The sequence below is a fragment of the Gopherus flavomarginatus genome, chromosome 11 (genome assembly GCF_025201925.1).
Source record: "Gopherus flavomarginatus isolate rGopFla2 chromosome 11, rGopFla2.mat.asm, whole genome shotgun sequence".
Classification (NCBI taxonomy): Eukaryota; Metazoa; Chordata; order Testudines; family Testudinidae; genus Gopherus; species Gopherus flavomarginatus.
Window position 1 is genome coordinate 50,622,895 of NC_066627.1, and position 27,172 is coordinate 50,650,066.

Sequence of the window (27,172 nt, forward strand, 5' to 3'; positions counted from 1 at the left end):
AGCGTTGGCCCCTACAGAGGCAGCCCCCGGGCTGCTCTAACTCCCGCTGGGCTGGCTACAGCCGCCAGGGCCTAGCGTCGTGCCTCTCGGTTCGTACCCCCTTCTCCCCAGCCCCACCTGCTGCACATCCCTTCCGTCAGGGCCTGCACGGGATGGGAGCTCAGCCACTGAGCCGGGGGCTGGGGTGGGGGAGGAACACGAGGACCCCCTGCTATACCTCAGCAGCAGGATTTCTGGGGCGTGCCATCCAGGGGCCCTGCCCATCCCCTGGAGTCGAGGGTACAATGGGTACGGCTAGCAGGGAGTGTGGCACGGCTCCCCACAGCACAGCAGCATCAGGCAGGGCCTAGGCCCCTCTCACACACCCTGGGGTGACGGCAGGGCTGCGGGAAGGTGGGACCCCAAAGGGAGCATTGGCCTGCAGCTGTGCTCAGGGCTGGGGCCCAAGCCTCACACGGGGTCACAGGTCACCAGCCTGCAACGGCCCCGGCACCGTCTCTGCCTGCGTCAGGCTCAGGAGCCAGCGGCTGCAGACCAGTGGCTCCAGCCCCCACCCTTCCTCCTCTGCCTGAGCCTGGCTGCGTCAGGGACTCTTATGGCGCCTCCAGCTCGGGGGGGCGTCTGCCTGGGAACTGGCCCCCTGCCAGCCTGCTGGAGGGATCCATTCCAGCCCATGCAGTCCTGCCTCTGAAGTGGTCAGGCCTGAGGGCTCGGGTGGGAGGGGGGACTTGAGGGCTTGAACAGTGAGATTTCTGGGTGCCCCCTTGGAGGCCGCGCACTGGCAGGAGGCGGGGGGGGCCCTGCAGGGTGGTATGTTCTCCCACAATCCCACGTCTGTGCAGCTGAGTTGTGCTAGAATAAGAGTCTCTGCTGGCCTGGCCGGCGTGTGTGCGCTGGCCCCGTGCCCAGAACCCAGCACAAGCTGCACTTCGGGGACGCCTGTTGCCTCCATTTCCCAGCTGGCTGCAGCCCGCCCTGCCTCGTCCTGCAGTAAGTACACACAGCCCTGCCTGCTCCGGTGCCAGGGGGCCAACCGAGGCAGCCGGAGGCCCAGCTACCTGGCACTGCCCTCTCACATCAGGCCGGGGGCTGCAGGATCCACAGCCTTTTGGGCCCGGGGCTGAGCCACAAACGGAGGGGTTTAGAGTAGGGACATTGAGCGGCTGACTCTGTTCTAGCTGCACTTTGGCGAGCAGGCTGGCCCCCAACTGAACGTCTGAGCCCTCTGCAGAGGGCGACAGACAGCTTGCACCCCCACTGCCTCGGCTGGAAATTGCCTGCAAACCTACCGGGCCCCCTATGCGCCCCTGGGGCTGATTCTGGGTGGGGGAGACAGGAGCCAGTCCCTAAGGCATGAGAGGGGCCGTATCTGTAACTCCACAGGACTAAAGGAGCTTCCCAGGCTCCCCCTACACTCCAGGCATTTCGGGGGGGGGGGGGGATTCCTTCGGCTCTGACATCAGCATCTAGTGCACTTGGGTGACCCCCAGGGTGGGAGCAGCCCCGGGCCCCGCTGGCCAAGGGCTGGGGGCTTTTGGCCCATCCCTGCGGCCCCGTCCCTGTACCTTTGCCCGTGTGGGTTAGCTGTGTCCTGCTGGTAGAGGTCAGACAGGACGGGGCCCTGCCAAGTCCCAGTCTCCTTATTTAGTGCGTGGCGGCAGAGTCAGCTGCGACAACCGGAGCTGAGGGGCACGGAGCCCTCCCCGTGGCTGGGCAGGAGCCCCGAGTGCCCAAGTCCCGCAGCATGGGGGCCACGGGCCTGGCCAGCACCAGGCTGGCATTGTGGGGGTGAGCTGCCATGGCAGGTAGGGCTGCCACCTCTGAAGTAGAAAAAACCCAGGACATCCAGGATCGTCCTGTGCCCATTCAAGCGGCCAGCTGGCAGGGTGCAGAGCCGGCTGGCAGACTGCCTGGCACAGCTACCTCGACACAGGGACAAGCCTGGGAAAACCTGGCCAGGTGGCACCCCTCACGGCAGCTGAGCCTGCTCTCCTGCCCGCCCACCCGGGGTGCAAGGACACCGGCTGCGCTCCTGGGTCCCGGGAGCTGGAGCAGAGGCTGGCACTAGTGGGGAAGAAAGTTGCAGGCAGAGCGGCCTGGTAAATCACAGGAAAATGAGTCTTGTCAGGCACGGCCTGGAGCGGCTTGCAATGGAGGCAACAAATGCTCTGCACACCCGGCCCTTCCACCCAGCTTGGAAATCCACTCGCTGGCTGGGCCTGGGACAAGCTGCGCTAGCACTGCAGGGACCAGGAGCAGGGATGCTCTGGCAGCCTTCATCCAAGCCTCTACAGGCTCTTCCCAAATGCCAATGCTCCCCACACGCCATTCAGGTCTTGCAGTTGGGGAAACTGAGGCACAGAGAGGGGGGCATGCCTAGCCAGATGTCACCCAAGGAGTCAGTGGCAGAGCCAGGAACAGAACCCAGGTGCCCAGCGCAGTCCTGTGCCAACTCCCAGGGCTGCTGCTCATGCCCTTGCCCCCTGGATGTGGGTTTGGGATACTGTCCTGCCTCTTTCCAGAGCAGTTACCTGAGACAGGATCCTGCCCCCATTCACTCTGGAGCATTCTGTGCTGGGGAGGGCCGGGCAGCACCAGGGATGATCCCTCCCATCCTTGCCACCAAGGGGCACCAAGAGATTTGAGGCCAGCTGGGTTCTGCTGCCCAAGGCCTTTCACCGTGAGCCTGAAGCTGCCATTGGGGAGGGGACGTGGTGCCGGGGGACACTGACCAGCCAGGTTCCCACCCAGCTGCCAATCAGATGGCACCTTCCCTACATCTGGCCTGCTGGGGACACCCCCCTCGCTGCTAAAGGCTGCGCTGGCAGATGATGGTGAGGAGATCAAGGATTCGAGCAAGACTGCCGGATTCTCCTGGGTGGGGGGCAGCCGGTGCAGGTCCTTGGGGTGCAGCTGGGTGGCGCTCTGCCCCCTTGGACGGCACAGCACAGCCCCGCACGTGACAGCGGTGCCAATGCTTTGATCCCCCAGATGCTCTCGCTGCCGGCCCTGCGCGTGGGCACCCTGGCCAGGAGAGGAGTCCTGGGCGCTGCCAGCATCAGAGCAGCACATGGCCATAGCGGACATGGTAAGAGCACTCCCCTCGCCCAACGCCCCTGCGAGCCAGCCCTGGGGGTCACTGGCTCCCCTCCTGCCTTTCTCTTGGGGGCCCCCACTGGCTCTGGTGTCCAGGTCAGGCCGCAGAGGGAGACTGGTACTGGAGCTGTGGCTCCGGAGGGCTGCGTAAGCAGCATTGCGTGTGCCTGGGGAACAGCGGAGCTCCACACCACAGGCCACCCCACTCTGCAGCCTGCCTCCAGCCGGGGCTCCTGGCCTGTCGGAGGCAAGAACGCCTGGCCTCAGGCCTCCCCTGCCCTTAAACCCCCGCGGCTGGCTCAGGTGCTCGGCCTGCAGGACTGTGACATTGCAGAGCTCAGGCCGGAGGGGGCTCGCAGACCCAACGGTGCCTGCACAGCCGGAGCCCAAACATCTGCACTGCACTTGTACGGCCCTGCAGCCCGAGCCCTGTAAACCTGTCAGCTGACCCAGGCCACCGCAGGTGTGTTCTTCAGTGTAGACTCAGTTATTCCCAATAACACCCTGAGTGGCCAACCCTACACTCTGGAGAGCAGGGAGTGGATTCCTTCCTGACCCCTGCCTGCAAACTGCTTCGGCCTGCAGCATGGGACTCGGGGCCTCTAACCAAGCACTTACCCAGCATCGGTCTTTTCTAGGCCTCAGAGCTCCGCACAAACACTACGTGGGTGAATCGTAGCCTGAATCACTGAACATTTTGCTCATAGAATGACACAATTTTCTCTCCAGTCCTGCTCCGGTCTGAGGCTGATCTCCCCCAGGGCTCAGCCCACCGCACCTGGCTGAATTCCTGGCCCTATTGAAGGCAATGAGGGTTTTGCAACTGACGTCAATGGGGCCAGAATTTCAGCCCAGGGGCTGGAGCTCTTGATTAATTCTCCTACGGCAGCTATTTGCTTGCTCCAAAGTGCTGATATTGCAGCTACTTGTGAGTCTTTCTCCCGTAGGGATGGGGCTACTTGCTAACTTCTGGGCTCTCACAGCGTCCTGGTTCCGCTGAGCCCCTGTGGGCCCTAGCGAATAGAACAGACTTGGGTGTGGAGTGCTGGGGAAGGCCCCGACTGGTAACCGGCAAAGACAGGGGAAGCTGGGCCTGGGCCCTCCTCTGTGATGTATAAAGTGGGCTTGAGAAGGCAGTGGGCTTTACTCCTCTTCTTCTCCTCTCTGCACCTTTTGACATTAGAAATTAAGGTCCTATGTGGAGAAATGAGGCCACCCCAAGCATGGAAGTTGAGCAACGCTGCAGGGTTTGGATTTTTAGTCAGACTGCAGCAAAGGATAAGCACATATTTAACTTCAGTGAGTAACTCACACTTGGGAGAATGGAAGTCTTTGTTAAAGATTTAATTAAGTTGTGAGCACTCGCCCAACACGTCTTTTAACACTAGCCGCAAACTCAGGGAAAATCAGAGGTCATCTAGTCCAGGCCCCTGCACTGAGGCAGGACTAATATTAGCTAGATCATCCCTGACAGGTGTTTGTCCAACCTGCTCTTAAAAACCTCCAATGATGGAGATTCCACAACCACCATGGGTAATTTGTGCCCATGTTTAACCACCCTGGCAGTTAGGAAGTTTTTCATGATGTCTAACCTAGGTCTCTCTTGCTGCAATTCAAGCCCTTTACTTCTTGTCCTGTCCTCAGTGGTTAAGAAGAACAATTTATCACCCTCCTCCCTGTAACAATCTTTTATGTCCTTGAAACTTGCTGTTATGTGCTCCTTCGATCTTCTCTCTCTGGACTAAGCAAACACAATTTTTTCAATCTTCCTTCTTCTGCCATGTTTTCCTTTAATTGTTTTTGTTGCTCTTTCCCCAATTTGTCCACATCTTTCCCAAAGTGCAGTGCCCAGAATTGGACACAATTCTCCAGTTGAGGTCTTATCAGTGCTGAATAGAGTGGAAGAATTACTTCTTGTGTCTTGCTTATAACACATGTGCTAACACATCCCAGAATGGGTTTTGCAACAATCATCACATTGGTAACTCAAATTTAGCTTGTGATCCACTGTCCCCCCCAGATCCCTTTCTGCAGTGCTACTTCCTGGTCACTGCCCAGTCTGCATTTGTGCAATTGCTTATTCCTCAAGTATCGTATGTTGTATTTGTCCTTGTTGAATTTCATCCTATTTATTTCTGACCATTTCTCCAGTTTGCCCAGATCATTGTGAATTCTAATCCTGTTCTACAAATCGCTTGCAACCCCTCCCAACTTGGTACCATCCACAAACTTTAGAAGTGTACTCTTTATGCCATTGTCCAAATCATTTATGAAGATTTTGAACAGAACCAGAACAGATCCCTGTGGGACCCCACTCGATAGGTCCTTCCAGCTTGAATGCAAACCCCTGATAACTATTCTCCACCCAGGATTTTCCAACTAGTTTTGCACCCACCTTAGAGCAGGTTCATCTGGGATGTATTTCTCTAGTTAGTTTATGAGCTGGTCATGTGAGACAGTATCAAAAGCCTTACTAAAGTCAAACTATATCACATCTGCTGCTTGCCTCCTATTCACAAGGACTGTTACCTGGCAGAAGGCTATTAGGTTGATTTGACATGATTTGTTCGTGACAAAAACATATTGACTGTCACCTTATTTTCTTCTAGGTGCTTACAAATTGATTGATTGATTGACTGATTGCTCCATTATCTTTCTGGCACTGAAGTTAAACTGATTGGTCTATAATTCCCTGGGTTGTCCTTGTTCCTCTTTTCATGCCCTTTTCCAGTCCTCTGGGTGCTCTTCTGTCCTCCACAAGTTCTCAGCGATAACTGCTAATGGCTCAGAGATCTCTTCAGCCAATTCCTTGAGTATTCTAGGATGCATTTCATCAGGTCCTGCTGACTTGGAGACACCTAACTTGTCTAAGTAATTCTTAGCTTGTTCTTTTTGTATTTTAGCTTCAGATCCCACCCTGCTTACCGTGATGTTCGCTAGGTTAGTCGTCCGATCGCTGCTAACTTGCATGGTGAAAACAAACAAAAAAGACTTCGGCCATTGCTGCGTTTTGTTATTGTCCCCTCCCCCTCCCCCCATCCTTGGGTACTCCTGAAATCACCAGCGAAAAAAATGAAAGAGAGACAAAAAGTTAAACTCCTTGTAGCCACCCCCTCACCTGCTCTCCCCAGCAGCTTTAAAGCGCTGTTCCCAGTTTATCCACAAGATGGCACCAGTGCCCGTTTCCCACAAACTGCTGCTTGTTTTCCCCGTTAACCCCTGAGGTCCTGCCCCTGTTCACTAGTTGCTGCGTGGCCCTTGCTCAGCTGGAGCATGGGAATAACACTTGTCAGGGTCCCCGTACTGCCCTGGGCCGGGGCCGAGGTGACACTGTGCAGCCCCTGTGGGGACGGACGCTCCCGGCTGGCCGGCCTGGGGGCAGCGGGAGGGATGTGCTGGGGCTTTGCTGAGGCCAGTCTCTGCCCTCCCGCTCTCCAGTGGCGACTCAAGAGGACATGTCGGTGCCCCAGTACTGCGACAAGCGCAGCTACCCACTCCCCGATGTCCCCTACCACAAGGACCTGGGTGCGGAGCAGAAGGCCCTGAAGGAGAAGGAAAAGGGATCGTGGAAGCAGCTGAGCAACGAGGAGAAAGTGGCCCGTAAGCAGGAGGGGGCGGAAGCCCTGTTGCTGGGGTGGGAACAGGAGAGGGGAGAGGTCATGGTACCAGAGGGGGGGGTCTGGTCAGTTACCTCCCCCCCATCTTCTCTGTCCAGCATCCAGCTCCTGCTTGGCGACCGAGCAGGCTTGTGTCTGGGACCCAGCGGGTGGAGGGACAGGCCATGCTGCTGGACCCAGGGAACCAGGGGGGCCAGGGCCTTGGAAGCCAGCAAGGGACCTGGATCGAGTAGGGGCGGGAGAACCTGATGTAGTCCTACAGGCCCCATGCCCCATTCTGGCTGAGGGACGGAGGTGCTGGGCTATTCAGAGATGTTCCAACCAGCTAAACCACACAGAGAAACCATAACCAGCCCTCTCCTGGCCATGGCATTAGAGATCTCCCCAGCCCAGCATTCCTGTAGGTCCACTTCATTTAAAGGAAGGGAACTCTGCATCCTCCATTGTCTTTGAGTGTGCGATTGCTGAGAAACAGCCCTGGGCTCCCTCGTGGTCCGTACCTGGTGCCCTGGGCTTCTGGCATTGGCCGAGATCAGCATTGGCACATGCAGCGTTGGATTTCCCCACCCCCGCCCCCCGGCAATATCCCTCGCTCGGAGCCCCATCCTGCAAGCTGCAGCCTCCCCAACCCTGCTGGCTTCAGCTGGAGCAGAGCACGCCCAGCATCTGGCAGGGTCAGGCTCAAGTCATCTTAGCTCCCACAGGGGCCAGGCCTCCAGGCGGTGATGAAACCCCAGTGCCAGTGGAAATTTTAGCCCAAGTGTTTAAGTTGCTGAGGCCCAAAAGCCTCTGAAAAGTCAGAGCCAGGAAGCAGCTCCCTCCCCTTCTGCTGCCAACCCCCCTGTAACTTGCATTCTCCGCTCCACCATTAGTTGACATACCAGGTAAACCAGCTGGTGTAATGCCTTAAATACGCTGCTCCCCCAGCTGGAGTGTCTGCCAGGGAGGATGCTGTGTCACCCCAGAATTCTCCACCACAAGAGGAGCCAGACAAAGCCAGCTAGCCATGTATCGATAGCGCTTTGTCCTGAGCAGGCAGCAGCCGAACAGTTAAATCTGTTCCAAGTCAATACATCTAATCACTGGGGAGTGGGCAAATATTGCACCAGCCTGCATCTGAGCTAGCCCAAGGAAGCTCTGTGCACATGACAACCTGCTGGCAACAACTATTACACTGGCCTTTTACGCTGGGACAAAACTTACACACAAGAGCATGGAAAACTAAACCCCAGCTCCACTGCATGAAATACGCAGGCTGCCCCGGAATCCTCGGCTACACAGGAACCAGCACGTGGCTGAAGGGCTGCAAGTGGGGGCCAAGAATCCACCACATAGATCAATGCACATAGCCACAAAGGGCTGATACGTCGGCTGGGTAACAGTGGTAACCACGAACTGGACTCTGTCCTTGTCCTGTTTACAGCTGAGCAAAGCAACTTCCAGGGTCTTCCCTCCCCTTGGCCATTTCCCTTCACCATCGATAACTTAACTCTGGCCTTGGTGCTCTCAAGCGTATCAGTGCCTTAGAAATGCCCTGGGAAGCATCATCACCACTGCAAAACAGCCGCAGTGAGGGTGAAATGACTTACCTAACGTCCAATAGTCTGTAGGTGGCAAGAGCCCAGATCTTCTGCTCCCAGATCACGACCCAACCACTCCAGCCCCCTCTTGCCAGCATGGTTCTGCCACTGTTTCCCTGGTCCAGGTGCAGATGGGTTTGTCTCTCTCTCTAACACGATCATAGACTCTCCAGGGTGCGTCTCCAGTAGAAAAACTAGTCCCGTTTTGAGCACTGGGCCAGTTTCATCTTTGCTGCCCTCAGCAGCAGCACTAGTGTCACCACCATGGTGCTTAGCCCTGCTCAGAACAGTGCGAGATGAAGAGACCCCGAGCCCTGGCTCCACCGTTGGAGCTGCACCAGTGCTGACAGGACAGGAGAGCTCCCCAAAACAAGTTGCTGTGCATGGGGCTTCATGCTTACCGTGTTGGATGCAGGCACTTCCCTACCGTTAGACCAACACGGACGGATGGACTTGGAAAGCAGACATCGCTGCATTTGCCAAGCAACAAAAGCCATTATCCTGGGACAGTATCCCAGTCCCCGCGATTTCAGTGCTCTTCCCATCTGGACTCATGCTCTAAAAGCTTGGACCGTGTCTCCAACGTGCCTGTTAACTGCTGTCCAAGTCCTGCCAGAGCAGGCCTGACAAACCAGACAGCTCCCAGGAGGAAAGGTGGGATGGGCCGTGCAAGGGATGGGGGCTTGGCCACAGGAATAGCCTGTGGGAACAGCAGATGGGATGAGGGGGGCAGAGGGGGCTCTGAGGTTAGCAGCTACCACAAAGCCTTTGCCAAAACTGTCTGTAGCTCCCTTTACAGACAGGCACCCTCGAGGCTGCAATCTCAGTGCTAACACGGTCTCTCCAGCAGCCGCCGGGGTGGGGGAGCGGACTGGCTGTCAGAGTGGGCTGGGATTCTCTGGGCTGCCTGAGCCTCGCAACTCTCTCTCTAGTCTATCGCCTGAAGTTCAATCAGACCTTCGCAGAGATGAATAGGCCATCCAGCGAATGGAAGACGGTGCTAGGAGGCGTCTTCATATTCTTTGGCTTCACTGGATTAATCGTGTGGTGGCAGCGCGTCTATGGTAAGGAGAGATGGACCGTAGGCTTGTAGGACAACACGTGAGAAGGCAAACGGGACACAGCTGGGGGGCTGTAGTGACAATCTGCTGCCACTGTAGAGGCTCCCCCATGTTCCGCTGCCCACAACTTCCTGCCCCAGCCTGAGCTGGGGTTTGTGACACATCATTCGAAACCTGGCTGTGCTGCCATCCAGGCCTGGACCTGCAGCTGGCCACGTGCTCTGGCCTGGGCTGGGGCAAGAACTAGCAGTGCATGGAAGTGGCTAGGGAGCAAGGCCCTGGCTTCTGGCACTGGGCACAGAGGAGCTGGCGAAGCAGAGCTCAGAGCACGGCTGTACACTTCTATCCATCTGGGCATGCCCTCGAGTGGGTCTGCTCTTAACCCTGCCCACCCAGGCCCTCTACAGAGCTGACACCTAGATCCTGCTGAGGCATTGGTCCTCAGATCCCCTGAAAACCCCCTCTGGGCCCTGCTGGCCTCACCCCCGCTACACGCAGGCTGCAAGAGCCCGAAGGTTTTCTAAGCCCCTTCTTTAAAACGGCACCAGGGACAAATAAACCGCTGCAAATATTTCTCCCAACCCCTCCTGGAGAAGCAGCCTCCCGTGTAAGCCACCCTTCACCCAGCAGAGGGCGCCGGAGCCGGCACATCCTAGGGCAGGTCTGGGGCCGCCCCGCTGCCCTGGGACCACGCGGGCATGGACAAGCCTGAGCCCAGCCAGCTTATGCCCCTTGCTGGGGGGCCGGGCAGGGCCAGGTGCTGGGCTGGCCTGGTGCCCACGTAATGCCACTGAGCCAGCCACGTTCCCGGCCCAGCCTGGGCGGGGAGGAGCCGCCCATGCCCAGGGCTGATCCCACACCCCGGGGGGAGGGGAGATGGGGAATAACGTGGCCACAGCCCGTTGGGTGGAGAACCAGGCAGGCAGGTGCTCTGAGCTCTCCCCTCGCCGTGTCCCCAGTGTTCCCCCCGAAGCCGCACACCCTGACGGACGAGTGGAAGGCTCAGCAGGTCAAGAGGATGCTGGACATGCGCGTGAACCCCATTCAGGGCTTCGCCGCCAAGTGGGATTACGACAAGAACGAGTGGAAGAAGTAGAGGGGACGCCCTCCACCCCCCACCTGCAGCGGGCAGCGCCTGCACACTGCCATTCCCGGGCAGCAAGAGGCCAGCGCTCTGGGGGAGAGCAGCTGGAGCAAAGCCACTCTTGCCTGGCTCCCCTACCCCCATCCTTCGCTGGGCTGCCAGCCCGAGCCCCCCCACCTGACCCCTCGTGCCTTGTCCGCACCTCTCCCTCTCCTGCGCCAGCTCAGCTGTGCAGCCTGGTCCTGGGCAGTGAGCTGGCTCCAGTCTCCGCCCTGCCCCTCCCTGGCCCACTGGGGGATCCGTCCTGTGGCCCAGCCTGTCTCTGGTGAATGAGCATTTGGCACTGTCCGTTCCCTGCTCCCATGGAATAAAACACTACAGTAAATCTGCAGTGTGCAGCTTCTGTCTTGTACCTGACAAAGGGGAGGGGAGGAGAGACCCACTGTTCTCAGCTCTGGGGTTCCTGGTAACTTCCCCCTCAGAGCCTCCCCCTGCGCAATCCACTCCTGTCCCCCAAGGTACAGCGAGGAACCCTTCGCCCTCGCGCAGTTCCTTAAAGCATCACCTGGCCAGGCCTACTGTCCTCTCCAGTCACTCGGTTCTTCTCCCTTCCCTGATCACCAGTTCTTACCTGCTGGGAGGCAGAGATCTAGGCCTGTGTTGGTCTATGGCGAGGAGCCAGCCAGGGTGGCACCCCAGCCCTGGGCACTGCAGGAACCCGGGGGCTGGTGTGCTCATGGGAGCATTTTAATGGAATTCTGGGAGTGCAGGCAGCTCCATTCCTTCTCCAGCCACCCAGCCTGTGCAGTGGCATTAGGCTCAGGTCTCACCCTCACAGGCTGCTCCAGGTGAATCTCTGCAAGCGTAGCTCATTCACTTAGCGCTTCACAGGACACATCTTCAGAAGACCCTGCCAGCAATCCTTGGGGCTCTGGAGCAGGGCCAAGAGTCCTGGGCTTCTGCTGTGCCCAGGGGGAATAAGTGACTCATCTGAGGCACCGAAGGGCCAGAGCGGCTATTGGAACCCAGGCAGCTGTAGCTCGTAGTGCTGGGCTCTAGCAAACCACCTATTTCACAGAGGGAGGTAGGGCCATGCAGGCACCGCTAAATGCTACGTCAGCCTGGCCCTGCGGGGCTTGGATAGGCACATTCTCCACTCGGACACACTGCTGGTGCATGCTGGCTCCTCGAGTGTGCAGGCAGAACAGAGAGGACACAGGTATTTCCACACGACACCGTCTCCACCTGCCACCAGCGGGGCTGGAGTGGCTAAAAGCAGCCAGTGCCCTGTCTACACTAGCGTTGCACCAGTGGGTGAACTGAAGACAGGGAGAGAGGAGGGAGCAGCAGTAGCCACGTTTTGCAGGTACGCCTCTCAGTAGGGACAGGGCCCTACTCAGCAAGAATCACAGAACTACACAGCTCCAACAACAGAGTTTATTAATAGGATTGAGCCTCCACCTGCAAATCAAAGCATTTCAAAATGCCTGCCACAAGCTGTGTCGGGAGTGACTTTCGCACGCAAAGGACTCGGTGGGCCTAACCCCACACTGCCCGGCCAGCACCGTGAGAGGCTGAGTCAGGAGCTGAGAGTGCAAGGTGGGTTCTTAGTGTCTGTGGGGACCTGCTCTCTCGCCCCGGTTCTCCTTTGGGGGGGTGGGGGCCTGGGGCCCGCCCCATGCAGAGTGCATAGCAGATGCCCTGCAGGGTGATGGGGGAGCACTGTCAACACACATAAATACAGACATACAGTTAACAAAAATAGTATTAGAATATTCACAAATGAATAAAAACTACTCTCAGGTATTTACAGCAGAGCACAGAAAACATGTACATGGAGCAGACACCTGCTAGGCCTGTTGGGCGCTGACGCTGGACTCCCAGGAGACGGGGGATGTTTCAAAGCCAGCGGCACGTTAATGCTTCAGGGGGATGAAACTCCAGGCAGGCACTAGCAGGGCCCAGCTCCTCCTCAGCAGCTTGCAGGAGAGAACAGGAGGTGCGGGGCTACAAGCGGCACAGAGGACAGCCCCTCTCCAGCCCCACACCCCCCATGTGCAGGGAGGGGAGGGCACGTCCCTGTGCTTGGAGCAGGAGATGCCACGCCCCGCGAGGAGGTGAATGCACACTGGAGATGGAATGGTGGCAGGCCCAGTATTAAACCAAATGCTGCCGTTACTCAGGCAATCCCGAAAAGCACAGCAGGTATCCGAGCGAGCGTGCTGCTGCTGAGCGAGCGGGGAGCGCTCCAGGGGAGTACCTGTCACCCTGGAGCTAGCAGGGGGCCATCAGGGCTCTGAACACTCTCCTGCTCACTGCTAGAGCGTGGGGCCAGACTTGGAACTCAGCTAAGTGGAACTATCAGGAAGGTGGGCAGGGGCCTTCCTCCATCTCCAGCCCCTTCTCTCCCATGCCAGCTGGGCTGCCTCTGGCCGTGCTCTGTTCCAGTGTCCAGCTCCTCCATCCCCTCAGACAGATCAGGCTCCTACTTTGCCCCTGGCCCCGGGACAATGATGCTCCTGCTGGTTCCCTACGGGGCAGCACTCACCTCCACCGCAGTCTTGCTTTATTCCTCCCACCCTGCCCTCCCGCACAGCAATGAGGAAAGAGACTCACTCTGCTGCTAGCCCACAGGGTGCGCGTAGGAAGGGGGTGGGGCAAACAGTCCCATCACCGCTGGGGCAACCCCACCTGAACTCCTACCAGGCCCTGGGCAGAGCTGTGTTTACTTCTGTCCTTGCTGCAAGCTCCTCGGGCTCTCCAGAGAGCGCCGCTAGCAGAGGCAGGGAGCAATTAGAAGCCAAATGTAAACACCTGCCATGGCACTGCTGCTGACACAGTGTTTTTCTCTGTCCGTGAGTCGCCCACCTGGCACTAGCTAGGGGACTCCAAGCAAGAAGAGCAAACCCAGACATGCCTGGTCCCCAGAGAGTGGGAAAGCACTTTGCAGCCCCAGGCCCATGCTCGGAGCAGCCGAGCCGAGGAACGCAGGGTACCTGCTTGGAGTGCTGGGGTGCAGGATCGGGTGCTTGCAGCATGTAGGGACAAAGTGGCAGCCTAGGGCAAAAGGGAAGGAGGCGGCACAGTGTAAGTCACTGCAGAAATCTACATTCATAGGGAGAGAACAGCACGAGGATCCCACTGTGCCCATGCCTGGGAGCACAAAGCTGGGCCTGACACCCGTCCCAGCAGAGTGCCCTGGGCTGGGCACAGCCAGCGTAGAGATGGGGCTTTGGCCTCTGGAGCTAGATGCAATGGGAGAGCAGATTCGGACGCATGCAGCAGTACACGGCTCTGGGAGGAGTCTCCTGCAGCACAGGGGAAGGGTTAGGACTTTCAGGGCTGGGGAGACGCCTAATGTAAACTCTACCCCTTAACTAGAAGAAATGGTTTGAGGTCTGCCAAGGGCAGCCCCGGGGCCCTGGCTGCACCTAACCCCTTCCCACCAGCTCCAGGTGCCACACACAGCAGCCAGGCAATCGCAGCACCAGCTGACCTCACAGACAGACCCAGGAGGGGAAGCTGCACTGATGGTTAACAGCAGATCTTCCCAGTTCAGTCTGCCAGAGGCACACTTCTCCTTTCTCCCCACCTCCCTGCCACGCCCACGGCCAGCTGAGCTGGGCATTGCCTGGAACACCCCTCCAAGCACTGAGGGCTCTTGCTAGATATGCACAAAGCCTGCAATGACAGTGGGGCTGTGTGGAGGGGGTGGGGCTTGCCCCTAGAGCCTTACCCTAAACATCCTCCCCACCTCCCCAAAGGGCGTCTCCCCATGCCACCTGGGGGAGCACGTTTCCACTCCAATCCCTGCTGTTTGGTGACCTAGGACACAGGCTGGGGTCCCCAGCAGCCTATGGGGAGCAGCCCGCGGAACAGCTGCCTTGGTCGCCGGGGTTTTTAAAACCAACAGTAAGTGAAGATTAGGATAAAAGGGAGATGGTGGTACGCAGGCCAGAAGAGATCTGTGGGGCAGGAGTCACTGCCCTTCAAGACGGGCTGCGGGTGGGGCGCTGCCCCTTGGAATGATCACGTTGCTCTGGAGTATAGTGTGACGGGGTTTTGCCATTTGCCACAGGCCCAGGGCCATCCTGGGCGCTGGGGAGGAGTCAGTGTCCGGTTACTTGCGGCTCAGCAGAGAGCCCAGCAGGAGCACTCCTGCCAGAGTCGCCCCGGTCAAAAGCCACCTGTTGAACTGCTCCTGGCCTTTCCTGCTCTTGGCAGCAGCGTCATTCCCATAGAGATCCACAAACCGCTCCTGCAAGGGGGGGGGGGGGGGAAGAGAGAAAGAGAGAGAGAGAGAAGGGTTAGGGAGCTGCAGAAGCCGGGGTGTGGGAGGCAGGGCAGAGCTCACATTTAAACACCAGACAATGACCAAACGCAGGATCCATCTTGTGAGCAGGAGACAAGGGGATTCCTGAACTGCTGCTCCCCCAGGCACTCACCTGGGTCAGAGGCACAAGCCCTGTTCTTGAGTCAGGTGACACTGCCCAAGGCAGGCCCTGCACGAGTCAGGCAGCCTGGCCCAGTCTGCACCAGCAAAGCTTTGCTGCCCTTGATGTACCAGCAAACCCTCCTGGCACAGATGCAGCTTATAACAACAAAAGACTGTTTGTGCCAGGAGAGCTTATACCGGTTCCCTGAAACCCACAAAGTCATTCCTGAATGATGCCACACACCTCATTCACAGTGACTGGGCCCCCAGGTGCACGCACACACCATGGCACCATCGCAAGCAGCCTCCTACACTGAGCAGGGCATGAAACAGACTGGGAGAGCCCCCCAAGGATGGGCAATGTCATGTTTCTTGTTAGCTGCCTTGCCACATGCCAGTGACTGCTCCTTCACCCCCATGCCTCTCTCTGGTGGAGAGCAGGTACTAATACAGATGGCCTTTGAACCTTGCTAGGCAGCAGTCAGGAGAACAGCCTCCTGCCCTGCTCTGCAAGAAGCCAGCTGAGCAGCAGCCAAGACACTCAGGACATTCCTTTTATTCAGCCCCTTTTACCTGAAGTTCCCCCAAACCAAGCCTGGTTGCTGCCCCACAAGGCTGCAGAAAAATGTAGAAAATGAAGGACTTGGCGTGGATTAAAATACCAATTAAGATTCACAAGAACTCTGTCAGATTTGGCTGGAAAATCCAGGAGGACAAGGTATGCAGCCATTATAAATCCTGAGAACGTTCACCAAGGACAAGACAATTGGATCCAATTTTCAGCACTGGGGAAAGAGAACAATGAGTGTGTTCCTGCTGCAGGGGGGGTCTTGCAAAACCCAGAGGAAGGGCATGCGTGCATCCACTTCCCAAGACACCAGAAATAACTCAAACGCTGAAAAAGAGAAGGGCGAGCCTTGAACACAGTGACGAAAGCTACCGAACAGAGTCAGATGTGGACGTTTCCTTTGAGAACCACCCTAATGCCTAGACAAATTGGAACACCCGTGTTTAAAAAGAAAACAATTTCAGAGACACACTAACAAACAGAGATCCTCTACCAACAATGTAACAAGGAAGAAAGCACCTGCTACAAATACATGAGAAGCAAGAGGAAGACCAAGGACAGAGTAGGCCTGTTACTCAGTGAGGTGGGGGAAGACAATTACAGGAAACGTGGAAATGGCAGAGGTGCTTAATGACTTCTTTGTTTTGGTTTTCACCAAGAGGTTGGTGGTGACTGGACATTTAACATAGTGAATGCCAGGGAAAATGAGGTAGGATCAGAGTCTAAAATAGGGAAAGAACAAGTCAAAAATTACTTAGACAAATTAGATGTCTTCAAATCACCAGGGCCTGATGAAATGCATCCTAGAATACTCAAGGAGCTGACTGAGGAGATATCTGAGCCATTAGCAATTATCTTTGAAAAAAGTCCTGGAATGTCTCCCATCTTCCATAAGACTGGAAAAGGGCAAATCTAGTGCAGATCTATAAAAAGGAAAAAAGGCCAACCCAGGGGATTAAAGACCAGTCAGCTTAATTTCTGTACCCGGAAAGATAATGGAGCAAATCATTTAAGCAATCAACTTGCAAACACCTAGAAGATAATAAGGTGATAAATAACAGTCAGCATGGATTTGTCAAGAACAAATCGTGTCAAACCAACCTGACAGCTTTCTTTGACAGGGTAACAAGCCTTGTGGACGGGAGGAAGCAGTAGATGTGGTATAGCCTGACTTTAGTAAAGCTTTTGATACTGTCTCACAAGATCTTCTCATAAATAAACTAGGGAAATACAACCGTCCTAGATGGAGCTACTATAAGGTGGGTGCAAAACTGGTTGGAAAACCATTCCCAGAGAGTAGTTATCAGTGGTTCACAGTCATGCTAGAAGGCATAACAAGTGGGATCCCACAGGGATCAGTTCTAGGTCCGGTTCAGTTCAATATCTTCATCAATAATTTAGCTAATGGCATAGAGAATATACTTATAAAGTTTGCAGATGATTCCAAGCTGGGAGGGGTTGCAAGTGCTTTGAAGGATAGGATTATAATTCAAAATGATCTGGACAACCTGGAGAAATGGTCTCAAGTCAGTAGGATGAAATTCAATAAGGACAAATGCAGAGAACTCCACTTTGGAAGGAACAATCAGTTGCACACATACAAAATGGGAAATGACTGCCTAGGAAGGATCAGTGCGGAGAGAGATTGGGGGTCACAAGCTAAATAAGAGTCAACAGTGTTATGCTGTTGCAAAAAATCATCATTCTGGGACGTATTAGCAGGAGTATTGTAAGCAAGACATGAGAAGTAATTCTTCCGCTCTACTCTGCGCTGATTAGGTCTCAACTGAGTATTGTGCCCAGTTCTGGGTGCCACATTTCAGGAAGGATGTGGACAAATTGGAGAGAATCCAGAGAAGAGCAATAAAAATGATGAAAGGTCTAGAAAACATGACCTATGAGGGAAGATTGAAAAATGTGGGTTTGTTTAGTCTGGAGAAGAGAAGACTGAGAGGGGACATGACAAGTTTTCAAGTACATAACAGGTTGTTACAAGGAGGAGGGAGAAAAATTGTTGTTCTTAACCTCTGAGGACAGGACAAGCAGCAATGGGCTTAAATTGCAGCAAGGGCAGTTTAGGCTGAACATTAGGAAAAACTTCCTGTCTGAGTGATTAAGCACTGGAATAAATTGCCTAGGCAGGTTGTGGAATCTCCATTATTGGGGATTTTTAAGAGCAGGTTGGACAAACACCTGTCAGGGATGGTCTAGATAATACTTAGTCCTGCCATGAGCGCAGGGGACTGGATTAGATGACCTCTCGAGGTCCCTTCCTGTGCTATGATTCTATGGGTGCAGACTTTGCCCATATTCTGCAGAGCCTCTGCTCTCCCATCTTGGCACCAGCAGCTCTCGGGCTGCCACCGCTAGGGACGTGTGCATTTTACATTAACACTTGCCGTTTCTGCCAAAGGTTGGCTGGATTGTTACACGTGTTTAATCTTTACAGTATAAAACATATTTAATGTTTTAATGTTCCAGGTTAAAGTGGCTAGAACAGGTTCTGAAAGGGAAGCACTGTGTAACTGCAGTGGGAATGCTCTCTCTCTTCAGTGTACATGGAACCAATTCAGTGCTCAGCAGCTGAGCTGCCATCTTCCTGTTGGCTTATTTCTGGTTTGAGCTCTCCTCCCTGGGAAGTGTGGGGCAGAACTCTCTGTGAGAGATCAAGGGCGGAGCCCTAAACAGCCATCGGATCAGGTCCCCAAACTGTAGCGTGGGCACATGGAGGCTGCCTAACGGCAGAGAGCCCTGGCCCTTCGAAGGGGAAGGATGGGTCAGCTCCCCCAGCCTCAATGGCTCCTCCACAGATTAGTCCCCGCTAGTGGGGCACAAGGCACTTCAGTTTCCTCCACAGAATAAGCACCAATTGCAGCTACTCTGCCCAGCTGCCAGGCCTGCAGTCACTTTCACCTGCAGGCATTTACCCCTTCCACCAGGTGCACCGTGCCCTCTGAGATCAGTGAACTACCCATTACAGCCTCCCACCCACCAACAATATCTTGGGGACCTGCCACAGACTGCCTGTCACTGTCAGTACCCAACAGGCATCAGGAGTTTTGCCGCAGCCGAGGGTGTGGGAGAGAAGAGGCGGGAGACTAGCATCTGTGTTCCTGCAGCAGGCCCCACGTACATCAGCCTTCTTCAGGCAGGGGCACCGAATGGACACAGAAGCCCTGCGCACCCCACTCTGAACTGTGTGTAAAGAGGGCAAAGGAAAGCACAGGACCAGTCATGAGAGAAGCGTGTGTCAGGGAGGGGAGAACACCACGAGAGCAGGACAGGAGGCGCACCACAAGCACACAGCGTGCTGAACTCAGGAAGAGGGGCGGGGGCAGCAGGGAGACAGCTGAGCTTTGTTTGCTGGGGAGGCTGGACTGGGCAAACTGTTCCATGACTGGAGCCCAATTTTCTATGGTTACTCTAAGAACAAACACCACATGTCTGTTAGTGTCTGCTCTGTGCCCACTCCTCTCCTCCCACCCACAGCTAGCGCCCAGTGGGACACACCGGCCCTTCTGGCAGCGAGCGTCCTCACAACAGGGCCCTGCATTCAGCATTATCAAGCTCCACGAGTCGTTTCTGGAAAGCTGGGTGTTCTGGGACAAGATCCTTGGAGTTTCAGGGCACAGGGCAATCTGAGGCATCTACCAGGAATGCAGCCACTCAGGGTTCTGTCTGGTTCCTCCCAGCCCTGCACCTCCTGCCAACAGATGGCAGGTTCCCACCCCCCATCTGAATGTTGAAATATACGTAGATTTAAAGCGTGCCAGCACAGGAGGCCACTGGAGCCCAACTTCCCCTCCCATGACAGAGAGAAGGGACAGGACAGAATCAGAGGGGGACAGTGTGGGGAGCAGCTGGGAAGGTAGTCAGGGGAGAGGGCAAAAGGACACAGTAGCTTGGATCTGGGGGGGATGCTCACACCCTACGGGACAAGCACTGTCACCATAACCACACCCGCTCAACTGCATTACTCCTGCACCACTAGTGGCAGGATCCACCCTCTTCCCCTAGCCCCGGCAACAAGAGCTCCTACCCCACCCTCCCCTTTGCAGGCTCTGGAGCCCTCCCCTTGCTAGTCTACCCAGCCTGAGCACCACCCAAGCACAACTTCAAAGCACTGTGTGCAGTGGTTCTGGAAGGCTAGAGGGTCTCGCACTAGCACAGGTCTGCCCAGCGGGGCCGGGAGGCTCATTCCCTGAGCTGGGTAGACATCCTACCCATCTTAGCGCCCCCTGAAGACATAGGCTAGACCTAGGGCTGCATGGAGTTGAGAGCAATGCACAGAGCAGGGGTCTCGGCCTTAAGTGACATTTCCAATAGTCACTGCAGGAAGGCAGCTTGAAGACAGACATGGCATCTCCTCGGTGAGATGCTCAGTCTGGCTAGAGAGCAGGCCCTGACTGCACGCCCAACCACCCAGCAGAACCTTGAACCAGCAGAGCCTGGCCTGAGATCTGAGAATGACCGAGGTAGGCCATACCCTCCCGAGCTGGTTCCTTGGAAGGGTCAGAGAGCCGGAGTCTGGTCAGGACCTCGAGAAGATGCCTTTCCAGGGCTGGGGAGTTTGCTGATCATCTGGGTCCAAAGCACATGGAAACATCAGCAGCCCTGCTGACTCACCCAGGACACCAACTCCTTCCCACCTACTGAGATACTCCAAATCTCCAAAATAAGCCCCACCCCAAAGAGTTCCATGAACAGAGCACCGACCCCACCCACAGGGATAGGGCTGCGCTGCAGCTGCAAGAGGTTCTTCCAGATACAGCAACACAATGTAGGCCAAATTTGGGTACCCCATGCCAAGTGCAGAATTCCCACTGGAGTCAACAGGAGCAATGGGCATTCACAAGGCTTTTGTTTAAATACCTTACTATTAAGCACAACTCTGACCCTGGGGAGGGATGGGGAGACAAGAAACTCCTGCTGCAGAAGGTATATACCTGCCCCAGGTAAACGGCACGGCTGTCCATCAGAGCTCTAATCCACAGCAATCCTGGCTCTCATGGAACGAGGGGTCCAAGTTCAGTACGCAGCCAGACTACAGAAGAACTTTACCCCCGGCAGCCCTGAGGTTTATCAAGCATGCCTGTCGGTCAGATTAAAGCAGGAACCGGCCTTGCAAACATTTCCCAACAGCATTCCAGAGAGCAGAGCAAATCTGAGGCAAGCTTTGTTCTTCTAGCTCACTGGGTAAGTAAACAGGCCTGCTCCCCTGCTATGCACAAATCACACTGCACAGGACTGGAGACCAAGGAGGGCCAGCAAATGGAAATCAATACAACAACAAACGGTAATGAGAGCTTCCAACCAAGCATTTCCCCGCCCCACCAGCAACTGATGGGCCCCAGACACTACTTTTCTCCCAGAGCACTCCATGAGAAGCTCTGTGTCCTGGACGAACCTGACCCGGGCTGAGGGCCCTTTTCTTCCCCCACAGGAGCAGGGTATGTATTATATTCAGACTGCCATTTTTCCTAGCAGGTTTTTCTCCTGAATAAAGAAGGCTGCAGTAAGTCATCCAGTCTGGAACAGCACAGATAAGCTTGGAGTGACCCTGTGTCTGTGTCACGCCTTATTGTGCGATGCACAGAAATCAGACAGGCGGCAGCTCTCTGCTAAATCCCCTCCTGCTGCCTGAGCCTCTAGAGGGTTCTCCTGACTCCAGCAGCTGTGCCAAGGAACTGCATGGAACACCTGGCAATGTCCCCATTACCATCCAGACAAGACACCAAGAGACAAGCTGTGACTGTTGCCATGGTCAGCGACGTGGGTTTCAGTTCCTAAGCTACTGCTGTGATTGACAAGTAGCTCAGCCAACTGCTTTTAAACTGGCTCCTCCCCATAAGTCATAGAAAATGCAGCTCACTTCCTCCCATTACTTAGAAGATGTGAAACATCCTCAAATCCTGTCCCTCCATCACAGCTCCTTGCAGAGCACCCATCCCTCCACACCTTGCTGTTTTAACCAATGACCAAATTCCAGCCTGGAGTAAGCAGGGATTTGGGGATTTTCAGAGGCCCCGGGGCTTTGCACCTGCTTGCCCCAGGACTGAATTTGGCCTGAAGCCTGTCTCATTTGTCACAGACCCTCCCTTTTGTGGGCTGCCACACGAGCCTGCTGCAGAGATTGATAAACGTGCAATTTCAAAAGCAAGTTTTTCAATGGCCTATTTGGAACAGATGGAGGTCATGTAAAATCCCAAGCAACACCAATTCTTGCTGTGGCCTGAAGCAAATTGCTTATCCTCTCTGCCTCAATTTCCTCCTGTAAAACAGGGATCATTTTACCTCCCAGGTGTCTTAGTGAGGACAAATTCATTCCTGTTTATATTGTGCTTCAAAGCACCTAACAAGTAGTTCATACTACAGCCAGCTGGACAGGGCCCAGATCCAGGTGTCAGAGGGTCTCTGGCTGCAGCCTCAGATACACACTACTGCTGTTTCACAGCTGGATCAGGTTGGCGAACCTCTTCCCAAGTCAAGCTTTTCACAACCCCCTTACATGTTTTTACTCTGATTTCTACAGTGAATGTAACAGTGATAACAAGTATCAGAGGGATGGCCGTGCTAGTCTGGCTCTGTAAAAGCAGCAAAGAGTCCTGTGGCACCCTATAGACCGGGGTCGGCAACCTTTCAGAAGTTCTGTGCCGAGTCTTCATTTATTCACTCTAATTTAAGGTTTTGCATGCCAGTAATACATTGTAACATTTTTAGAAGGTCTCTTTCTATAAGTCTATAATATAGAACTAAACTATTGTTTTATGTTTAAGAAGCTTCATTTAAAATGCAATTAAAATGCAGAGCCCCCCAGACTGGTGGCCAGGACCCGGGCAATGTGAGTGCCACTGAAAAATCAGCTCGCATGCCGCCTTCGGCACACATGCCATAGGTTGCCTACCCCTGTTATAGACTAACAGACGTATTGGAGCATGAGCTTTCGTGGGTGAATAGATCCGACGAAGTCTAGTTAGTCTATAAGGTGCCACAGGACTCTTTGCTGCTTTTAGTGATAACAATAAACCCCTATAGAGGCTGATAGGGAATAGTTTAACCTGAGATTGTTATAAAGTTTTCAACCCCTTGGGAGTGGAGTCTCCTGTTCGCCTTTCTTGTCCCCCTAGGGGCCATGACCTACTGATTGCAAAACACGCTCTAATGCAATGAAATATTAGAGGACCCTAGGGCAGCACAGACTCCTGCTAACTTATACCATGTGCCCTACCATGCCAGCCTTATTCTTCACCGTTCTGCTGGGGAAGAAGTACCAGATGTGTGTGTCTATAATTCCCATCCATTAAGAGGAACACAGAAGGCCGATAGGTTTCACTTTAGGGCTACCAGCTCCTTTTGGCACTGCAGACCTGTTATATTGTATCCTCTGCGCCATTGCTGTGGGGAGGGGACAGGCCACTGATGTAAGAATCCTGCCCAGAGAGAAAGAGGTCAGGATTCTTGTATATTTCCAACGTCCTCCCTATTTACAGGTGGGAGCGGGAAGGTGAGCATGTGGTTTGTGATAACAGAGAAACCGAGCCCTCAATGTGTTGGCAGTTGCATCCAGAACACTTTGGGCTACAGGGTCAGGGGAAGCACTTTGCTCCCAAGGAAGGGCTAGTTAATGATTCCCCAGCAGGATGCTGGGCAGGAATGCATAAGCTCCTCCCACTGCAAACAGCCATGCTGTGTGGATATGCATAACCCTGCCACTCCCCAGCCTCCATGCTGAGTGCATATATCGCCTCACCCTCCTCCCCACCAATGGCCCTGGTAACATAGTGTTTATTCAGAAGGGTCCACGCAGTCATTCTGTAGACTCACAGCCCAACAGCTCCCTGATCTGCCAGTTCGCAGCTGGGGCTGCCTCACAAGACAACAGGGAAGAAAAGAGACAAAGGCACGATCTCTGGCCCTGGTCAGGTGCACTAGAACCCTTTCCCTCCCTCCCGCCGCTCCCCCAGATGCTGCTGTCTCCACATCCTCTCAGGAAACTGCCAGACCTTTGTTTCTAGGGTGACCAATATTGTTATGTTGGGGGGCAGGGGCAAAGAGAGAGAATCAAGACTGTGGAGATTCCTTTATTGAGCCCAATGCTAAATAAGGGGGAAAATCCTTGTTCCCCCTAAACAGTCCCCAAGTACCCCCTTGCCCTGCTCTAATAAGGCTTCCAGGAAGGGGGGGGGGGTGTTGTCAGGCAGAGTGGTAGCACGCCTTGGTAACTGACAAGCTGCCATATTTGCATAGATTTCAGCACTAAGGGATTTAGACACAATCTCATCATAGCACCAAAAACTGTCACAAAGAAACTAAGAACTAAGTCTTTCCACTTGGTAATAAAACCAAAGGCCCTTCCCCCACAAGACACTGTGCAGCTGCATAGACACCAAGCAAACAGAACTGCTATAGGGAGCGGTCACCCAGCAGAACGAAGGGCCTTCGCTAGGGCACGAGAGATGAAGCAGGCTGGCTTGGCAGAGCGCCGATAGGGCAAGCAGGCTGGCCTGGCATTTTGTTTCTAGTTTTGATAGCATCTGTCTGAGAGCTTGTGGAAATCATTAGAATTCTTCTTGGAACTTGACTTGTTTTGAAGCGCTTATTTCTAAGAAAAGAAAGTGTTTGCTGAGCAAGAGATAAATGGCATCTGGTGAATACATGGAGCTATCAGGCACTACAGGCAGGGAGGGACAACAGAGGAGGAGCATGGAGCAACCCTCCTCTTCCTCCAGAACTGGACAACATGTAGCTGGCAGGGCACTGAGGGCCACACAGCAGAGTGGCCCCCGTCCCTTTCCATGTCGACATGCCTGGAGAAGCCAGTGAACTCTGTGGAAGTCACTAATGCTCTCCATCCAGCCACTCTGCATGGGGCTCTGCCCCCACCCAATGCTCGGTTCCCAGACTCAGCAAGCCCAGACTGGGGGCAGGCAGGACGAAGGGACAAGGCTGCTTTAGCTCAGGATTTGGTGGACACACTGGAGACTAGCCAAGTGCAGGTCTCCTGGTTACCTTTCAGTTCATGCACTAACTCAAGGCCTTGCTTCCCTTATACCTGAGATCTAGCCCCCCAAGTGTTAGTTTCAACCTCTTCAGCCCCCTGTTCTGGATCTCAGACTAGTCCAGACATGTCCAGATATTTCTAGCCTCCCCCAGTCACCTTTATCTGAGAGGAAATGTTTAGAATTCCTGAGTTGCTCAAACGATGACTCTCTGATAGCAACAGCACGTTACAAAGAGGATCACAGACAATCTGTATTGGCTTACCCCATCCTCCCAAGGGTAGATTGTTTTACAATAGGCCCTCTCTGCACTTCACACATTCCCTCCTTCCCCCCCTCCCCCAACCCCAAGTCAACAGATACACTAACAAGGATGGGGCAGTAGGTGATAGTGAAATATAACAGAAGCACTTATGCCAATAGCTAGTGAGGTATCACCTCACTTCCAAGTCATCCAGGAACCATCCACTGGTTCAGCAGTGCAGTTCAGCATCTCTCTCTTTGTTTTTGCCACCCCCACCCTCCCCGCTGGTCAGAAGACATTGTACATGCACAGAATCAGATTCACAGCTCGTACTCCGCTCCATCCGCCACCCAACCAGGATCCTCATTCCCCCCTACACCTGCACTGACCTTGGCATCCTGAAGGTCCCACAACACTTTGCATATCTGTTTAAATGTGTAAAGCAGGCAGTTACCAATCACTTCACCCACCCTAAAATGCAGCCACCTCTGGGGTGAGATGCAGCAGATGTTTAAACAGTGCCAGCAATGTCAACTGGGTGTGAAGGAGGTATCTCGGTAGATAACAATAATCTATCAGATTTGAAATTTGGCCAGGACACTGGCATTCACATCCCTATCTGGAGACTGATGGGAACTAGAGCTTTAAATGTATCGGTAGTACCAACCCTGTTAGCTGGGTGAGTTTCATTCTCTTGTGTCTAGGTAACTATCTGAAATGCTAACACTAGACAGGTGGGAAGGAAATCAGTTGCACTCTCTATAGTGAAATCGGGAACAGGGCCAAGTTCGAGGCAAGTGAAGCAGAGCAAGTTCCTTTTTCAAGGTACAAGCAGGATTCAGCGAGTAGCAGTGATCCATGAGGACAGATGAGGGAAGCAGATGTAGGGGATAATCCCTGTCTAGTCTCTGGGAAGCAGCATATTGTCTGAACCATGGCTGGGGTACAGAGGAGAGCAGGGCAGTTAGTAGGGGAATGAAGGGGTTTGGGTACCAAGAAAGATTCCTTGGTGTGGCATGGCTGAAGTGCGCCAGCATGTGAATGGGTCACTTGGTTCTTTGACAGCAGAGGAGTCCCTCCTATAGGAGTGGAAGTGTGAGCAGATGACAGGGACGGAGCTTGGTCCTTTGCAAGCCAGCTTGGGCAGGGTTCAGAAAAAAAATTCAATGGCCTTTCACACAGAACATTCCATGTGGAGGAAACAGGCAACAGATCAGCCCGAGGGCCACACCTTCCACCTAGCAATGGCACTGCCACGCCTGCTTATTTACAGCCCAAGCCTGTAAAACAGGAGCTTATTTATAGCCCAACCCAGTGAGTAAACACACAGCGGAGTGACCACCACGCACATGGCTCTCTCTGCCACCCCAATAAGATCTGCTTGGGAAAGAGCCATGTACCATTAGAGAGAAACACCCCAAACAGTTCAGCAAATACACCAGGCTGTTCATTCAAGAGTCTCAAAGCACTGTCTAAATATTAGTCAGCTCTCAAAACCATCCTATGATGTGGAGCACTATTATCCCAGATGGGAAAACTGAGGCACGAAGCAGTTTAAGTGACCAGCCCAGAGTCATATGCCAGTCTGTGGCAGAGTTGGGAACACAATCCTGGGCTCTTGACTCCCAACTGCTGGTGTTTAGCCAGAGGACACTGTTCCCCTCAAAAGAAGCTCTCTGTGTTTCTAGTATACCTGTGACTGTAACTATAACAGCAGCTGTGTTACTGCTAAAATACCTATGATGCACCCCAGCCACCAGCTAGCAACTGCCATTAGAATTTGGATTAATGTGCATTTGGGAATAGTTTCATACAGAAATGAGCAAGACGAGGTGTGGAATAGGAAACACCCTGGTTCCAGCAAAGCCCAGGAACAACAGCTGCCTTTTACTCAACTCACCACGCGGGACTGGCATGTACAAACCTGCAGATGAAGCTCAATGGAGAAAAGCACTATCAGAAAAACTGAAAACAGGAGTATTCCCAAAGGCTGCTGCTAGAATCCTGTAAACACAGCTCAGCGGGTCCCCACGTGACTACTAGAGCCCAAGAGAGCCCAGAGGTCCGCTGCTCCATCTCTCTCCACCACGGAACCGGATGACAGGCTGCAAACCCCACAAGCCCCCTCCCTGCATGTTGTATGGCTGCTCAGACATCCCTCAAAGCCGGGACCTGAGTGTCAGGCAGCAGCAACGTCCAAGCGGTTATATTGCCATCGGCGCACAGCACCACCCTTGCAATCCAAATATTTCAGAAAATAGACCACCTCTCCCCCACTGCCCCGCCACATCCCACGTCAGATTTGACATCAGAGAACAGGCCTCAACCCCTCTCCAGAGCTGCCCCTCACATGCGGCTTTGCTGTTCTGCCCCTAGTATTCTTTCAAGTGCTTTGTCAGTAACTCACTGCCAGCTTCCATGGCGAGTGGGGGGAGATACAAGCAGACTCTGCAGGTGCAAATGCTTCAGGGACTCAGTTTTAACTGTT

The 27,172-nt window shown here is 54.4% G+C and overlaps 2 protein-coding genes across 4 annotated transcripts in view; one reads left to right on the plus strand and one right to left on the minus strand.

Moving 5' to 3' along the window:
• The first annotated feature begins 809 nt into the window (after positions 1–809).
• LOC127031523 (cytochrome c oxidase subunit 4 isoform 1, mitochondrial) lies at positions 810–10,829 on the plus strand. Its single transcript, XM_050918429.1, has 5 exons — positions 810–990; positions 2,992–3,088; positions 6,535–6,696; positions 9,226–9,357; positions 10,314–10,829. Exons 2-5 carry the CDS (start codon positions 2,992–2,994, stop codon positions 10,448–10,450), a joined length of 528 nt encoding a protein of 175 aa, XP_050774386.1. The 5' UTR covers positions 810–990; the 3' UTR covers positions 10,451–10,829.
• A 1,032-nt stretch (positions 10,830–11,861) lies between these two features.
• The window catches only part of BCL2L1 (BCL2 like 1), a 29,229-nt gene continuing 13,918 nt past the window's right edge, over positions 11,862–27,172 (minus strand). For all 3 annotated transcript variants that reach the window (XM_050918412.1, XM_050918411.1, XM_050918413.1), the window contains one exon: positions 11,862–14,696. In XM_050918412.1, coding sequence (XP_050774369.1) covers positions 14,559–14,696 — 138 coding nt within the window. In that variant the 3' untranslated portion in view covers positions 11,862–14,558. The remainder of the gene's footprint in view (positions 14,697–27,172) is intronic.